Source organism: Physcomitrium patens, chromosome 8, assembly GCF_059467195.1.
Source record: "Physcomitrium patens ecotype Gransden chromosome 8, ASM5946719v1, whole genome shotgun sequence".
NCBI classification, from domain to species: domain Eukaryota; kingdom Viridiplantae; phylum Streptophyta; class Bryopsida; order Funariales; family Funariaceae; genus Physcomitrium; species Physcomitrium patens.
This window is the reverse complement of record NC_143417.1, coordinates 15,847,887-15,866,070: the sequence shown is the minus strand read 5'-3', so window position 1 is coordinate 15,866,070 and position 18,184 is coordinate 15,847,887. Positions and strand designations below refer to the sequence as shown.

The 18,184-nt window shown below is 27.8% G+C and overlaps 1 protein-coding gene across 5 annotated transcripts; it reads right to left on the bottom strand.

Annotated features, from left to right (window-relative positions):
* Positions 1-953: 953 nt before the first annotated feature.
* LOC141045690 (uncharacterized) lies at positions 954-6,539 on the bottom strand. Of its 5 annotated transcripts, XM_090252720.1 has the most exons (5): positions 5,749-6,539; positions 5,212-5,369; positions 3,214-4,892; positions 2,720-2,922; positions 954-2,350 (listed from the first exon to the last, which is right to left on the bottom strand). In XM_090252720.1, exon 5 carries the CDS (start codon positions 1,468-1,470, stop codon positions 1,153-1,155), a length of 318 nt encoding a protein of 105 aa, XP_090108846.1. In that variant the 5' UTR covers positions 1,471-2,350; positions 2,720-2,922; positions 3,214-4,892; positions 5,212-5,369; positions 5,749-6,539; the 3' UTR covers positions 954-1,152. The 5 variants fall into 5 exon arrangements, with proteins under 5 accessions (XP_090108846.1, XP_090108844.1, XP_090108847.1 ...); XM_090252718.1 differs by having other exon boundaries at positions 3,214-5,369; positions 5,711-6,539; XM_090252721.1 differs by having other exon boundaries at positions 3,214-5,369.
* Between the last annotated feature and the right edge of the window lie 11,645 nt (positions 6,540-18,184).

Below are 18,184 nucleotides of genomic sequence, written 5' to 3'. Positions count from 1 at the left end.
AAAAGTGCTCTTCAGTGTTTTGGAATGGGGGGATTAGAACAACACCCATCCATGTGTGTATGTTGTGCCTTTGTCATGTAGTGTCATGTCACTCAAGTTTGATAAGTTTTATGGGTTCATGTAAGTGAAAGCTTTGGGGACACTGATGTGGATCCCAATAAAAACACACAGAGAGAGGGATATATACATATACATATATTTAAATGGGGTGAGAAGGTTGAATGAAAGGGGGAAGAAGGTTCCAAGCAGGTGAGGGGCAGTACACCATTTCCCTGCCCAAGTCAAAGCCTGTTCCACAGGCAGTCATACACTCACCACCACTGCACATGCCCATCATGGGTTTCAGTACCATGGATGGATGTATATATGGATGAGTGATCATGGATGAATTACTTTGTATGAATGATATATGTAGATGAGTTATTGAGGATGGATGATTATTCCATAATTGTTTCCCAGAGAATCAAGTGTTTATTTAAAGCTTTATATATATATTTATATATATATGTTTGTTTTGTTCTAATGAACATAGTCTTGGTGTGTGAACAACATGGACTTCATGGGGGGTGAATATTGTGCCAAAATGATTTGTTTGTTTGTACTGGTTGTGTGTGTGTGTGTGTGTGTAACATGTGGGTAGTATACCTCTTCCTTGGGCCCTACAATGGAATTGCATTGATATACCATTTACCAATGAGCATTTATTACTGACCAATGTGACAAGTACAAATGTTCAAGTAAATATCTCAGTGTGAATGTTTTCACTTCAGCAATCACATTATATGCATCAATATATAAATATATGTATTATTTTTGAAGAATGAATAGTATTTTTGACAAATTAAACCTGTCTTGAGAAAAAGTGATGATTAAATTTGTATAAAGACACTCTTAGTATATATATATATATATATATATATATAACAGAAAAGAAAAAAGAGAAAAGAAATCCAATAAGATGAGAGAGAGAGAGAGAGAGAGAGAGAGAGAGAGTACTGCATTAATGAATCACAATACAAAATACAAATAATCCACATTAATAGCACCAAGTCAAATGCATGCCACAGTGGGAGTCAGTTTAATGGCAGAAACATAAAGCTACTTTCATCACCCATCTGACTCTCAATCCATTATTCATCCAATAACCCACATTCATCCACGCCATCCACGTCCCTGCCGAGGTGGAAAGCGAAGGGTGCCAGCGTGGCTGGGTGAGGTCACAGGTCGCCCTGCCAGACAAAAAGATGACGTCATCTCTCCCGGCATTCGATCCCGGTTGAGGATCCATGCGTATTGTCCCCGTCCGCGTTCCCATCGCGTGAGCATGCGTGGGAGGGTGGAAAGGTACCACGTGGGAGAGCGGCAACGGGTAGTGTAGGGGGGCCATAGGGGTAACATTGGATGGTTAGTGCATGGGTACGTGTACAAACGGGCTCCGATTCCCGTGGAACTGGATGTAGGGGTATCCATGGTTGGTGAGTGTGTGGCACGAGTGACAACGGGCTCCAGTGCCCGTGGCTGGGCTAGGGGGCCATTGAAGGGATATGGCAGGAAATGGGGGGGGGGAGAAGAGACAAAAGGAGCGGGTCGGGTGCTCCGTCCCGCCAATCTGGCTGGTCATTTAATGGAGAAGGGAATGAGAGGGGGTCACCCGTCCGGTCCTGCAGAGGAGCTTCAGCGTTCCCGCTTGGCTGCCCAGTCAGACACTTTCAAACAGCGCCATACAAACTTCCATTTTATTTATTTCATTTTATTTTGTGTAGTAATAGTAATAATAATATTATTATTACTATGGTCATGAGAAAGAGAATGATAAAGAGGGGGTGTCTGCCCATATTAATAAACAAAATCCGTTGTTGTCATGTTTATGTACTTTTCCCTTTGAATGGGCCCCATGTGGTTTTTATTTTTTTTCATTTTTCAATTCTGGATTTTACTTGCTTTCTCAAGTGGGGTGACAATATTATTATTATTACTACTCCTACTATTGACGAAGGAATGGAATAAAATGCCTTGTGTTGTAAAAGTCCCAGTTTGTTTTCATTACTTTTAACTTTTTTTGGGGGTTGGGCTTTATGCATTGTGGTTGTTCAAAATTTATTAGTAATATATATATACGATATTATGAGTCAAAGAAATATACTTTACAATAAATTTTAACTTTGTCTCAACAATCGAATTTCTATGACAATTAAAATAATGATAACATGTAGCGTTATCTATTGATGTGGCGGGAAAATAATTGAAATTATTAAAAATAAATTTGTGAATGTATACTTTCATCTCTTTATGTAATTTAATACTTTTTGATGCGTAATAGTTTCAATCGATAGAAAATAAGTAAAACCACCTACAAAAAAAAACAAAAAATATTATGGTTCTGTATTTTAGAATATGAGACACGTATTTATTTTGAAAAGTAATACATTTGCAAAAATTATTGGTATATAAAAATATGTAATATAATAGTAAATTATAAAGCAATTATTGCAACCAAGAATTATAGAAACGTGTTCTATCAAACCAAAATGATTCCAAAACAAATTATCTATCTTCCTTACAAAACAATCATATTTCTAAAAGTAATACACGAATATTTCTTTTAACGATATTAGATATATATATATATATATATATATTAGATTTTGCAAGTGTTTTATTTATTTATGCAATGTTAGAAGTTCATGAAGTGACCATCCTTGGTGATAGTGTTCAGTACCCCCAATAGAGTATAGTTGAAAAGAACTAAGTAGAAAAAAACAAAGTCAATGTTTTCAATCACACATTGGAGACTGCAATCCACAATCCGCACAGCGCAATCACCTCATATGTTTTTAAAATCACAACAAATTAGGTATTGAAATCAACCCATGTTTCACAAAGAATCCACTTATGTTGCTTAAGTTGAGCAACTCTGCAAATCTGTTTAGGTTTTTTCAAAGGAGTTATTCACACCACTTAGGCTTTGTTCTTGGAGTCTAATATTGTTGTGGTTATTTTGATTAAGTAGAGGTTTTCAGGAAGAAATATATAGCAACCCCACAAGCAATGGAGACAAATAAATTAACATTTATGTATATATATATATATCAAATATAGTTCATAGATTTTTGTTTTTCAGGCTTTGATTTACTTTGTTTTTTTTTAACCTTGATGTAATATATTTCTTTTACAACAATAAATTTCAAAGCACAATAAGGAGAAGTATTTTACCAAAGTCTGCCTTTGAATTTCAATCCACACTGAAATGTAGAGTAGACCTCGGCAATTCTCCTACTACAAGTGCGAATTGTTTACCAAAAGTTTTTTGAAATAATTCTCTTTTAAAATTCAAGGCTCTAATTACATGAAAAATTGATTCACGAAGAGAAAATTCACACAAAATAGATTTTAGTTGATTTCGAAGTTTTTATATCTTCTTGTTGAATTCATTTCTCTTTATGCATTTTACAACAACATTCTTACAAAGTTATATGAAAAAGGTTTAAACCTTCCTCAAAATTATATACACTTCCTATGTTATCAAAAATGTGAGTAATATAATATTCATAATGAGCGTGATTTTTTTTTTGGTTTTGTTGAAGTAACAATTGACCATAAGTTATTATTTTTCTTTCACTTCGTTTGTAGTGATTAACTCTATATCCTCAAATATCTTGTTCTTAAAAACTGGTCTGCTTAAAAGTTAGAATTGCCATGGGATCCTCTGAACACTGTACAATTCTTTTGATATATCAATACCCACACACACACTCACACACACACAATCTTTGAATATTTATTGAGCAGTTCAACTTTCAAAGGAGGTACAAGATGTTTAATTGAATGACAAGTACAGTTTGTCATTCTTATATGTTAAGAAAAACATATTTCTTTCAGTTGATGGATGAAAAACTTGTGAAAGAAATATGATATTGTGCAACATATATGTATGTATATATATATATATATATACACACAAACAAACAAATAAATCACCAACAGCTTTATTTTGAGTTTATCCACTACTATTGAATGCATTGAATTCCATGGTATAATCATTGGAGATTTTATTTCTTAGTTAGAAATTTGAATCTTAGTAATACTCCATTCAAATTTTAAAAGAAAAAAAAGATTAAATTTTGCAGGAAAATTCTGGATACCAGGTATAAGTTTATTATTTAGATTCAATTTCTATATAATTCTCAGTATACACTTGATTTTATTTTGTCTTGTTTATTATTCTTAAATTGTTTGATTTATGCCAAACTTGGTCAAACGGGTGAATGATTGTACATTTTGAAATGTAGTTTCTTTTTAAAAATTACTTGTTCAAATATGGAAAGTTTAATTGCAAGTGTTATCAGAGTCTTCTACTCCTTTCATGTGACATTGAAACTTTATGTTGGATTGAAATGTGAGAAAGTGATGGTAATGTGCACAGGCCCAAAATAAATTACATTTTTCTAATCCCAATGTGCTTCATTGTTGAGCCCTTTTTGTCTTTGTACAGTTTTAATGTGTACATTCAGTGAGAAGTGTCTATTTCATTTGCACATTCTTGCATATTTCTTTTGCCTTGGTACATCACTTGACCAAATATTGTACCATGCTTATTTTGTTTAAATTCTGAAAATCTTCTTTCATATCTTTTGAACTGATAATTGTTTAAAATGAATGGCCAATGTTTGATCTAGTGTTGATGTAAAAGACACATGAGGCACTAATAAAATTGAATATTGGGATAGCAACTATGTTATTCCTAAAAAAACTATTTTAATAGTAACTTGCATAATCCCCGAATAAATATTATTCTATATTCCCTCCAATGTAACTATTTTTTTAAATGAATTGCAAATAATGCTGAAATCTGATATTTTCAATTTTGGTCTATTTAATCTTATCTTAAACTCCTATTATATACCCACATATTGAGTTATTTTTGAAAGTACATGTTAGCACCTTTTTTCTTTTTTTGAAATTTCATGCATCAATATTATTTTCATGAAAAATTTATTCAGTTTTTCTAGAGATATTCTAGAGATATTAATTTAGTGGCTTGAATTGTTTTGATTTACATTTGTGTAATGATCATGCTACTTTTAAAATTTCAGAAATATAGTTAGGTTTACTTATTATTATTATTATTATTATTATTTTTTTATCTTCTACTACTTAAAGGTGAAAATGTATATTGTAGGAACAAAAAAAAAAGAAGTTGAAATCACATACTTGAAAAACCACAGCATACAACACCACTGTTTATAGATTCTGCATGGAGTATTTGAAATGATTGGAGTGTTTGATTATTTGATTTTTTGTTTCTTTTCTCTTTCAAAAATTGGGAAAATATTTTAATGAAAAAAGGATTATTAAAGATCATATAATATCTACAACATAAAATTTAGCATACAGTTGTTATTTTAAATACTTGAATTTGAAATTATAAGATTTGAATTGATAAATTTAACCTATATATATATATATATATATATATATCCATATATATTTATCAACAAAATTTAAATTGATTATTTATTTATTTTTCTTTTAAAAAACAATAAAATTATTCTTTAAAAATACTAACTACCTATAAATTAAATTATATATATATATATATATATATAAGAAATCAAGTTTTTAAAATTTGTAATTTGAAATTTGAAGTTTCATCTTCAAAAATCAATTTCCTTCAAAGGTAAACTGGCATTCATTTGTTTAGTGTGTATACATTTTATGTGTAACATATAAATATGTGGATGTAATAACCTCTATATGAATATCTTCATACAGTTCTACACAATGTATGCAAAGAAGTTTAAAATATTTAATGTTAACATAGAATTTTCACTTGGAATGAAATAAGATTCTATTCTTTCATGCCATGTAGCTCAAACATGGTACTTTATGTAACATTGTGTCTTATCACTCAGTAATTAAAGCAACAGAGGTCAACATTCCTTTATGATTTCTCAAGAGGCTAGCCCTAATATGTGGCACACAACAACCTTTGCCCTATTCTCATTTGTTTATTTTTAATTTGTTTAGACTCTCAATTATTTGAGCCACTTTTTCAAAGACATGCATCGAGACCATTTTTGACAAGCGTACTCTTGCCAAAATATTTCACACATAATCCATGTTGATCTTAATGTTAGAGTTTTCTTCTTATATCTACATGAAGACATGTACAAAAAAGTAGTTTATTTGCAAAATGGGGCATGAGAAGGATTGTCCAAATATAGTTCAAATATGGTTCCCATCCTTTTTCTAAGTAAGTACATGCCAAGGGATGCATTCCGTAGTCCTTGCAAATGATAGTCAATGGCTTTGTTTTTTTTGTAAAAGGGGATGATGGATGGCACTAGTGATTAGCTCCATTTCCAAGTCCCATACTTTCAAAGGATACATCAAGAAAAAATTAAAAAAAAGAAGAAGCATAAACGGCCATGGATTTATGATCTATTTATTATTCAATTGAAGCATAGATATGGAGCCTTCTAGTAGGGTAGCTTTTTTTATGGCAATTCCATGAGGTTTTGCAGAGGTTTCAAAAAGGATAAAATACATAAAAGAATAAAGAATTTATGATATATATATATATATATATATATATAATTTTTTCTATTGAATTTTTGTCATAGAGCGTTCTGCTAGAATAGCTCTTTTATGGCAATCCCACAAGGCCTCGTCTCTTTTCATCCTTTATGCCAAATAAGATACTTTTGGGTGTAGTTTTAGCTTGCTGTAGGGGCTTTTTGAAACCTTCCCACTTTTTAGTTGTTAAAATTTAGGTAACAGTTAAAGGTCCTACATTATTGTGCACCCACAACTTGGTAAGCAAAAATGAGTTGATATTTTCAATAAAATCATTGAAATTCTATTTGGTCTAAATTATCAATAAGATACCTATTGCACTTCATTATTTCCTGCATTCAATCATCTCACTAATATTCCTGTGTTCAACATATTAACACGATTAAGTGCAAAGAGATATAATAAAATGACTAGTCTTTCAATTGAAAATTATATAGTCCTCTAGGATGATTATAAGTCTTAGAATCTCTTTAAGAAGCTTTTAAAAAACTTACTTGTCATTGTATAGATAGAGAAGTAGGAAAAATAGAATTTTAGTTTTATTTCCAAAAAAATTAAAACATTCCAAGTTTTGTTTTGTTCTTAGTCTTGTACACAGTCTTGATTTTAATTTTATATCTTCATTTTCTTGAACTTCTTAAATTCTTGGTCCCTTCGCTTTATATCTTTGATACTAGATAAAGTTTTTTTTACAAAAAATTCTCGTTTTAGATTTTATATTAAATATACCAAGTATGTACTATCTTAATTCATATATTTTCTTAAATTTTCTTGAACAGATGACTTTGATATGATATCTGATTCAAAAATAATTAAATAAATGCATATATTTTTTTCAATGTTACGAAGGATGGATTAGTCTTTTTTTCTTCTTTTTTTCTTTTTTTTTTCATTTATTTATGAAATTTAAAATTTTATTTTTTTTCAAAAATATCAGTGCAAGGTGTTAGCTTTTAAAATAATCTTGTGATTTATTTTCAATTTTTTTTAGCAATAGCATCTAAAGCTTAAAAACACATACTGGTGTTTAGTTTTTAGATTGCATAAGAATTCTTACAAAATATAATTAAATTTATTTAGTATAAATAGGGAGTTTTTAAAGCCACACCCCACATAACCATCTCATGATTGATTTTGTCCATCCTCCATCTTTGTCCCTTTTCCCATGTTCCTCATTCTTCAAAATTAATGATTTGAGGGTGTGGTTTTAACAAAATTGGGATGTGGCTTTAATTTTTTTTATAAATATTATAAATATATTATATATTATATATCATAATAATTATAAAAATAATAAAAATAATATTCAATTAAAATATTACATGTAGACTTAGAATATGTCAGTTTTGAATTTTTTTTAATGAAACATAAAATAATTTTCATTGATTAGTCATAGTTGTTAAAATCCCATTTCTATAACATACAAAATTTTATATTAGTTAGTAGATGATGTAAATATGATACATTGGCTTATAATAGTTGTTTTAAACAATGAAGTGTTTGATGATATTATTTCTTTATTATATATTAAAATGGTAGAAATCAGATTTATTATAATATTAAATACAACCTAATTTATTTTTCAAGTAATAATAATGTGTAAAATATGTTTTTTTGATACCATTGTTTCTTTAATTTTCTATGTGGTAGAACAAATAGATGTCAAAATTTTAAAAAGAACATAATATAATAGATTTGATTTCTTTTAAAGAAATAATTTATACTAATATCATTTATATTATTTAATAATGTATTTTAATTATAATATTAAAATAATAAATAATAAAAATTAATAATATATATTTTTTCTTTAAAAATTTATAAAAATAACATATTTCTTTGATTTAGATATTGATGAAAATAAGAACTTAAAGAATATAACCAAATAAATGAGATGTGTCTCAAAGAAATTTAATATAAAAAATATAAGAAAGTATGTATATTTATAAAAAAAACTAGAATACCTATTTCTAAAGATAAAAAGCTAAAAATTCTTAAAATTACATTAGAAGCAAAAATAAAGTTGACAAGAATGAGAAAGGCCTCTTCCTTGCTTCTATATATACTATCTAACAAAGGAACTATGTGGCAATGTTCTATAAATCATCTAACGTGTGTTCAACTTTTAAGCCACATGCTTAATTTATAAAGCAAGTTTCTAACATGTATGCCACTTGATCAAATTGTATAACAAATAGTTCGCATATAATGCAAAAATTCAATATATGCAACATATGATCAAAGATTGCTTGCATAAATACTTATATGTGATAGTTCATAGATCCTATGCATGTAAGATTTTGAAATAAGCTAAAAAAATTATGTAAGCATTCACTTCTCAATAATTAATAGTCTAAGTTAAAGTATCTATTGAAATATGTATCTTTAAAGTTTATTCTTTCTACTACCATAGTATTTATATACCTTTTATTTTAATTCTTTATTTTTTAAAAATTTTAGAAAACTTTAAGCTTTCAAACTTTGTACACTATTAACATACCTCATCAAAGATTCATATCTAAAAGCTTATCTTAAAAATATTCTCTAATCATATTTAATAAATAAAATTTCATAATTCAAACTATGATTTTTTTATAAGTCCAAGTAGATAACACATCATATGCACATAGTACATATCTTCACTTTTCTAAGTAATCTCAATATCTTTAAATCCTCTAAGCACTTAAAAAATTTTAAAAAAACATACTTCAAACTTTCAAAACCAACTTCTAATGTCTACTAACCATTTTTTTTAAATTCCAAATTCTAAGTATATTTAACTATCTCAACTATAAAAACCATCTAATAAGAAGTTGCCACACATTTGGCCACCACAAGAAGTTTCTATAAGATCAATTTCATAAAAAGCTGGAACTTGGTCAAATAAAGACTCTTCATCAATTGGTTCAATAATTGCTCCATACTTGGTGCAACAAAAACTTCTCTACATTTGATCCAATGGTTGCTCTATACTTGGTCAAATAAAGATTCTTCTTTAGTTAGCCTAATAGTAAGCCACCATCTTTACACCTCCATTATTCAATCTAATATTAATCTAACTCTTAGCTTAATTCAATCAACAAAGTCCTCTTAACTACCAATCTAATGATTATTTGAATTAGTTCTCAACCAACAACAACAACTACTACATAAACATCATATTAATATCAATTCAATTATAAACTTAAATTAATAATAAACATGCATTATAACCTAAGTTTTAACTATTAAATAGCATACATCATGACATCTTTTTTAAAGATCTTTATCTTTGTTAAGCTGTCTTGAAGGTTGTGACAATATCAATGCCTAGTTTAGTAACTCTATAAATGATAGTTCTTAAGTTAAATTTATTCGTTGTTGATTTTTTATTTTTCTAATGATACAATTTGAAAAAAAATTTATAAAAATGAATAGAAAATAAAGTATAATCTTCATTGAATTTAATTTGGTTTATAGCATGAAATTTTTAAAGTCTTTATCTTAATTTTGATGGATATCATTGATAAAAAGTATCAACTTTTTTTTGCATTATTTGCAAGATTCTAGAATGGCTCCAATGTATGTTTACTAATATCATATTTATACCAATGTAGAAGATATTCCAACCTACTTTAGCACTGCCTTGAGTCCAAAACCTCTTCCATATCAAATTCTTGATTGTTGTACACTTCTATAGGAAGATGTAGTATTTGACTTCTTTCCAATATATCCTTTAATTTATATGCCTTAAGAATAAATATATGGAATATAAGATAAATTATTATAGACTTTGGTCGATATAATCAATATGCAATTCAATTGATCTATTTATAAATGAAAAATAATCCAAGCCTATACCAATCCAACTTGTGACAAGAACAAATAGTCTTGATATTACAACAAAGTAATTATATCTAATTGTTAACGTAGAATTAAAGTTATTCTTTACAATAGATATCTACATTTTTTTTTGAGATTTTTTTAATTATATTTTTATTATAGTATTTAGTATTTAAAAAATTTATTAATTTTTTATTACAAGATTATAAAATTATGGATCATAATTATAATTAGAATAAAAAAATATTTATTAAATAGAAGAATATATTATATTATTATAGAAAAATTTGCTAATAGCAAGAGAATTTTTCAATTTCTTTAATGGTAATTGATACTATGTCTCAAATGAAACTCTAAAAACTTCATTTATATATATAGTTTGTCCATCAATTTGAAGATAGAAGACTAAAGATAGTTTTATATCTACCTTCAATATCTTAATTATTTTTTAAAACCTAGATACAAATTGATTTTTTTTATTTAATATAATATTCTTTAAAAATAATAAATATCATCAAAAAATAATCTAGATATTTTTTACTTGTGATAATTTTTATATACAATATAAAATATACAATTTTAGTGAAATAATGTACAATTACAAATATAAAAACAAATGAGCTTAAGATTAGAAGATTAGTGATAGAATCTATACAAATATATGACTATAGTTCTTTTGGTATAGATAATGATTGGAAAAGTTCATTACATTGATTACAAAGTATTTTTGATCTTGAACAAATATCACATGATTGTACAAAGTTTTTAATTATTTTTTACATTTGAAGCTATAAAAAGTATCTTGATATTAATTCTAAGATCTTGTTACATCCAAAATGTCATATAGTTGATAAATTTTGAGAAACTTAAAGAAAAGATGATTGTGCTTCATCTTTTGGAATATATAAGAATTTTTAAAAATAAAATAGATTATGCTTAAATTCAAATTTATAAGTATAAAATTCAAAAGAATTATTATTGATATCATGCATGAAAGAATTTAAAGACATAATTGATTGTAATTGATTAAAAAATGTTGTAACTTATCTTTTAGATAATGTTATTGTTCTTAAAATGAATCTACAATCTCTATGTTATAGATCTTGTAATTGATCTTGATTACTAAAATGTTTCTTGAATAAAAAGCTATTGAATAAAGTTTGTTATTTGCTCTCATTTGTAATAATATTGCATCTAAAGAAAAGTTGGGTATATCTACTTCTATAAAAAATGCATTGAAGAAGTTAAAACAACATAAGATTGGTGTTGTAGTAAAATATATCTTTGAAGAATCAAATACAGCTTCAGCTTCTTTATTCTACTCAAATTTTTCTTTACAAATCAAACATATAGGTGGAGCTATAACTTAAAAGATATTCTTAATAATAAGTAAATTTTTGGTAATTAGAAAATTCTAAAAAAATATTAAAAATATTCTATAATTTATAGAATCTTCTAATATATAATAGTTTGAATTTTTTAAGGATCTATCATAGCATTATTATTTGAAATAATATATCTTAAGAAATCAACCTAAATGATATGAAATATACATATCTCTATTATTTCATATTATTTTATATTTTTAATATTTTTTTAACAAAAAAATATGAAGTTTATATTTTTATATATTTTTAGAATAGATTAAAATATTTTTTAGATAAGAAATAATAAAATAATCTTAAAAGTATTTAAAAATATCATTTATTATATGTTAAAAAGTGGCTAATATATATATATATATATATATTTGAGTCTAAAAGCATGATATTATATTAAAAAAGCCTATACTTGGTTTAAAATGCAATCTTTTATTCATCTCCTTTTTTAATGTATATCAAATTATATGCTTCTTATAAATCTAATTTAATATAGATATTTTCTTGATTTAATTGATAAAAAAATTATAATATTAAAAATAGAAGATATCTTTTTTTGATAGTAATCTTGTTGAATTTTTGATAATTTTTACAACATTTATAATGATTTATCTTTTATCATCACAAATAAGATAGGAGTTTATGCTAGAAATTTTAAATGGCATGTGAAGTTCTTGGCCAAGTTCTCATTAATGTGAAGTTCTTGGCTAAGTTCTCATTAATATATATTTTATTAAGATTAATTTATTATTTCTTTACATTACTTTTGTAAGTTCTTAAAATTTCTTTTGGATTTAATTAAAGATTGATTAATATTGTTATAATTTATTTGGAATTTTTTTAGGATTCTATTAGAGTAGTTAAGATCATCTTATTGCAAGTTCATTGTTTTTTCTTCCACAATCAGGTGTTAAGTGCATTCTCAAGCAAACTTCATGTAATACAACTTCGAAGCTTTGTCTGCTCATAAAGTATGTTACAAAAAATTTTAGGATGTGAGATTTGATAAATATGTGTATGGGCTAAGTAGCTCTCGAAAGAGTCATTATATACTAAAATCTAATGAAGTATAGAGCTATGGCATTTATTTGAGCAAAAAAATGTATGTCAAGCACCACATATTATTTTGAGGATAAATTTCTCCCTCGATCCAAATTACAAGATGGCCTCAATTAAAAGTTGCTTATAATTTGTGGAATAAAGTAGAAGATGCAATAAATAAGAATAAAAGAAAGAACAACACAAAATAAGTGAAATAAGTGCAATCAAGCAATTGCATATAAGAAAAGTAGTCTATAATTTATTTATTGATTTTTTACTTCGTAAAAAATAAAATAAAAGATTAAAAAATATATTTCTATATAATAAATTTTATTATCTTTGTAATGACATAAGAAATGTGTAAATCCGAATTATTGTAAGTAATTTATGAAAGTTTAAAAATAAGAAGTGAATAATTCAAAAGTTAAGTCAAAATAATTTACCTTAAGGATAACTTGCTTATAGATTAAGGATTCAAGCATCACCAATGTTCACATGTAGTATATATGAGTTATTAAGAGAGGTTATAAGGCATTATTTTTATCCTCCTAAATCTATTCAAGGTGCTACAATCCACATGGGACTTGCGCACTTCTCTTTCTACAAGGACTATACTAGTTGCTAGTCCTCTTATTTTCTATTATTCATAATTTTACATTTTTGACTTCATCACATTGTTTAAAAACATCCAAATAGACTAAGAACCTTGTATGGCCTTCAAATCTTCTTCTATTTTTTCATAATGGCTTCCAAGATGGTAAAACTCAATTTTATCAAAATCTTGAAATCTTTTCTAAAATTTTCTAAATAATTCTAAATAAATTCTAAATAAATCCTAAAATATTTTATAATATTTTTGTAATGCTAATATTTCTTTAAGATTATATTTTTCTACTTTTATTATTTTTTATAGTAATAAAATCAATTTAAAACCACTAAAAATCTATTTTTTTTAGAATTAACTAAAAAGATATGAAGTTTTTTTTCATGCTTCTTCTAACTACTAAGAAAACATTGAAAGGATTTTTATAAGTAATACATGTAGATAGGAGGCCAATAAAGACATTGATCTTAATAATTAATTCTTAATATTTAATAATAAGTAAAAATACTAAATCAACTAAGATAATTTCTTCAAAGACTTACTAAGATTTTATTTTTATAACTTTTCTTCTAATAAGACTTTTGTAATTTATAAATAATTCTAAATTCTAATAAATACTTAAATATTTAAAAAGACTCCTAATTTTAATATTTATATAATAAAATGACTTAAAACTATACTTTTAACTAATTCATCAATTAAGATGCATTGCTCGAACTCACAACTATCAAAAGCTATCATGACATATGACGTAGTAGAATTCATTTGAATGAAAGGCAGTGTTTGTCCATATCTAGTTACAATAAAAAATCATGTGTTTTCTTTAAGTAAAATTTCTCTTTTTCACAACGTTCTCAAGAAGGTTTGTGCTTATATTTTGAAAAACCTAAGCCTATTTCTCAATATTGTCTAAAGAATCAATGCAATTACAAAATGATAAACATGGTTGCTAAAGTAGATAATATGTTGAAAAGCCAGTTTCTCTAGCTACAATAGATATCATGTCACTGGAAGCTTGTACAACACTTAGTAAAGGTCCTATTCTCTTTTCAAATCTTTCATCTTATTTTATAGTAGAAATTTTTTTAGGATCAAAAAATCACAAGGTCTTTATCTTATTAGGTATAAAAGCCTCAACTTGTTTTATAGACAAAAACTAATAAAAAAATAAGAAATATTTTTAATTAAGAAAATCCAATCCATGTATGTAAAAATAATAAATGGTTGTTTGTTGTCTTTTAGAGATATTATCCATAAAATTGTTCTTTTTGATATAACAATTAATGGTCATAATAGCTTAATAATATTTAATGTGATTAGATTTCTTTTCAATCTAGTCATTTTAGGATTATTGTAGCTAAAGAAATATAACCCTCAAATAGATTAGATTTCTTGTAACCTTTATTTTTTTATAATTTAATTCAAGATTTTGCTAGTTAAATAAAAACCTATAAATCTAATATAATCAAATCTTTATTGATAGGTGCAAGAGCTTTCATGCATGCTACAAAAGAAAAGCCATTTTTTGTTATATACACCATATCCAGTCTTAATCGTGGAAAGACTATAATCAACATTCCAAGTCAATACCAAGATTATCAAGATGGTTTTGAGAAGAAAAAAAGAAATTATCTTTCTAAAGCATGGTTTGTATGATTATTTAATTGATTTTTAAGGGAAAAAAAAGATAGATCATTACGAATGTGTGTGGACTATCAAAGGCTCAATAAGACCACCATCAAGAATATAAATCCTTTATCTTTGATTTTAGGACTTCTTGATCAATTCAAGCAAATAAAGATCTATATAAAAATAGATCTACAAGGAGCATACAACTTGGTACACATCAAAGTAGGAGATGAATAAAAGATTACATTTTTTGAACTACAATAAACCTCCACTACTTAGAAGTTTATTCTAATTCTCAAGAAGTAAATTAATTAAACAAGTTTAATAAGTTGTAGCTCTTATTTAAATTTTAATTAAATCACTCTTTAATCTTCTTAAAACATCCAAATTATTAAGCAAATCTTCTACCATTAATTCACACTCACAATACCAAATTACTCATAAAATGCATGTCTAAAGAAATTCCTTCTCTTAATTTTTAATTTAATTTTTTTATTTTTATTTTTATTTTTTGTTTAATATTTATTTTATTTAATTAAATTCATCCATTGATAAAAAAAATCATCCAAATATAAGTTATCATCTACAAATAACTTATTATCCATGCCAAAAATTTCATCTTTGATTAAATCTTCATCCAATTTATTTTTCATCCATACATAAATCATCCATTTTATCCTAAAATTCTTCAAAACTAAAATTCTTCTAACCTACTATTTTCAACCCTACTAGCAACATCACCATCCGGGAGTCCTCACCAAGCTGGAGGAATTTGCCGCATTGTTGGACTAGTAGTGAGTCAAGCTCCACCACCTCTGCTTGCTAACCCGATTGCTGGATGAGCGGCCACTATAGTCCGCAGGCCTTTCCTAAGATCAGACACCCGAGCTGCAGCATGTACAGTGTCGTTGAAGGCACGGAACAACCGAATTCCATTCACTATGTGAACAACAACAATATAACCACAAACTGCCCTCTTCAACTTGAATCCCATAACTTCACTTTATGCCCACTACGCCACCAAACCCAGTAGTTGAATCTACTTGCGATTGCAGATTGTAATGCAAGTTTTTCCTCCACTACAAAATCCAATGTTGTGAACACATAGAACCGAAACCTGATGGAAGCCACCTAAATTGGAATTTATTCCTCCATCAAGTAGAACATATGAAAGTTAGCGGTGAGCCAACTCCGCTCCACCATTTGCAAAGAGGCATCTAGCGCAAACAAGCTTCCGCTCTTCCTGTGTCTGTTTATTTATTTATTTATTTATTTTGACTATTAGAACCTTATACCAAGCAGCAACTTGAATTCGGATGCTGGAGAGGAGGTAAACAGCACCACCACGCAGAGAACGACAACAACAATAATACCCCGCTGTCTGTTTAAAGTTGCTGACTCGTATTTCAATGCACAAGACAAACAAATCAACGCCCAACTTACAAATTCACTAACTGTGACCACGGTCGCGCGCCAAGAATTCAGCAACGATTGAGCAAACCGTGGGTGGCTGATCTACTTGGGCAAGCCTGATCATCTAGTTTGAACACAACGGCAAGGACCCCCAATGCTAATAAATCCCAATGGGCAACAACTGGATCACTAATCCTACACTCTAACTGTGAAGATGGGAACACTGCATTAGATTGTTTTGATTTCACCAATTTGTAGGTGAATCAAGGAACCCCGTTGTGTTACCAGCCAATGCAATGCGCTCCCTAGCACGAAGGTTGTCGTTACAGCATGACGCACTCCAACCCACCGCATCGTGCCCCCCAACAACCACCGTTGCAAGTTAAACGAACCTTGAGCCGCTTCGCATTGGTGTCTTACTACAGACAAAGGACATCGTAACAGCACCGCCAACTTTGAATTCATCAACTGCACAAAGAAAATGGAACAAAAACCACAAAAAAAAACAAAACGGTGCTTTCCAAACACTTTCGCAGGTCAGGCGTCAATAATGACGTTTCCACCAGGTCGCCGCGCCAACTAGCTTGATCCGTAGCCCTTCTCCGCCACAGAAGGAAAAAGTAGAACCAGCAACTCTATTTTTCCATCGCAGCATTGCCACGGTCAAACACACTGACAAGAAAAAAAACACATGGAAAAATTTCTGTAGCCGTCGGAACTAACGCCTCACATGAAAAAACTAGAAGAAAAGGAGTAGTATCCAGGGCGGCCTGGACCCCTATCGACAAAGAAGCTGTCAAGGTTCAGGGGCAGCCTCTAGCCCCTCCCCTCATCTTCTCTTCTCATCTTTTCTTTTCTGCTTTTAATTTTTTTTCCTTATTCATTCTCTCCTTTTCTGCTTTTCTTTTCTCTCTCTCTTTTTTACTTTCCTTTTCTGGTCTTCTTCTACTTTTTTCTTTTCTATCTCAACCATTTTTTTTTCCTATTCACTCTATTTTATTTTAATTTTTTAAAATATTATTTATTTATTTTATTTTTTTGGATATTTCATGTAAGCATGTGTTTTGAATTATTGCCAAGGACACTACAGCATGTCTTTATCAAGTTTTGATTTTAAAATCATCTATTGACCAAAAAAGCAATAAAGTTTGTTAGATGGTCTTTTTAGCCATGTTTATCTTGCATCAAAAGAAGAAGATATAATTTTTGATCAATAAAAAATAATTCTCTTGAAGCTAAAGTATTTTCATCTTTAAGTAAAGAAATCAACATTGATTGTTGATTCAACCTTTTTTAAGCAAGTTCAATGAAGTATGTCTTTTGATTTTGTTCTTTATGATATTAAGAATAATTTTTCTAACTTTCAAGATACTTTTAAGTTTGAATTTAATAATAATCTATTCTATTTTTAAAATTACTTATATATTTTAGAAAGTAATACATGATTACGTATTATTTAAGCTTGACATAATTTTTTAATAATTAAAAATTTTAGATACAATAAGATTTTGGAGCTAATATCTAAAGATTTTTGGTGGCTTTAAATATAAAAAGCATTCAAAGACTTTGTGCAAACATGTGACATTTTTTTAAGATCAAAAACTCATCATTATTGATTTTATAGACTTCTTCAGCCATTACCAATTTCAAAACAACCATGGTCTTTTATTTCTATTGATTTTATCATGAATCTTTTAATTTCAGATTCTTATAATTCTAC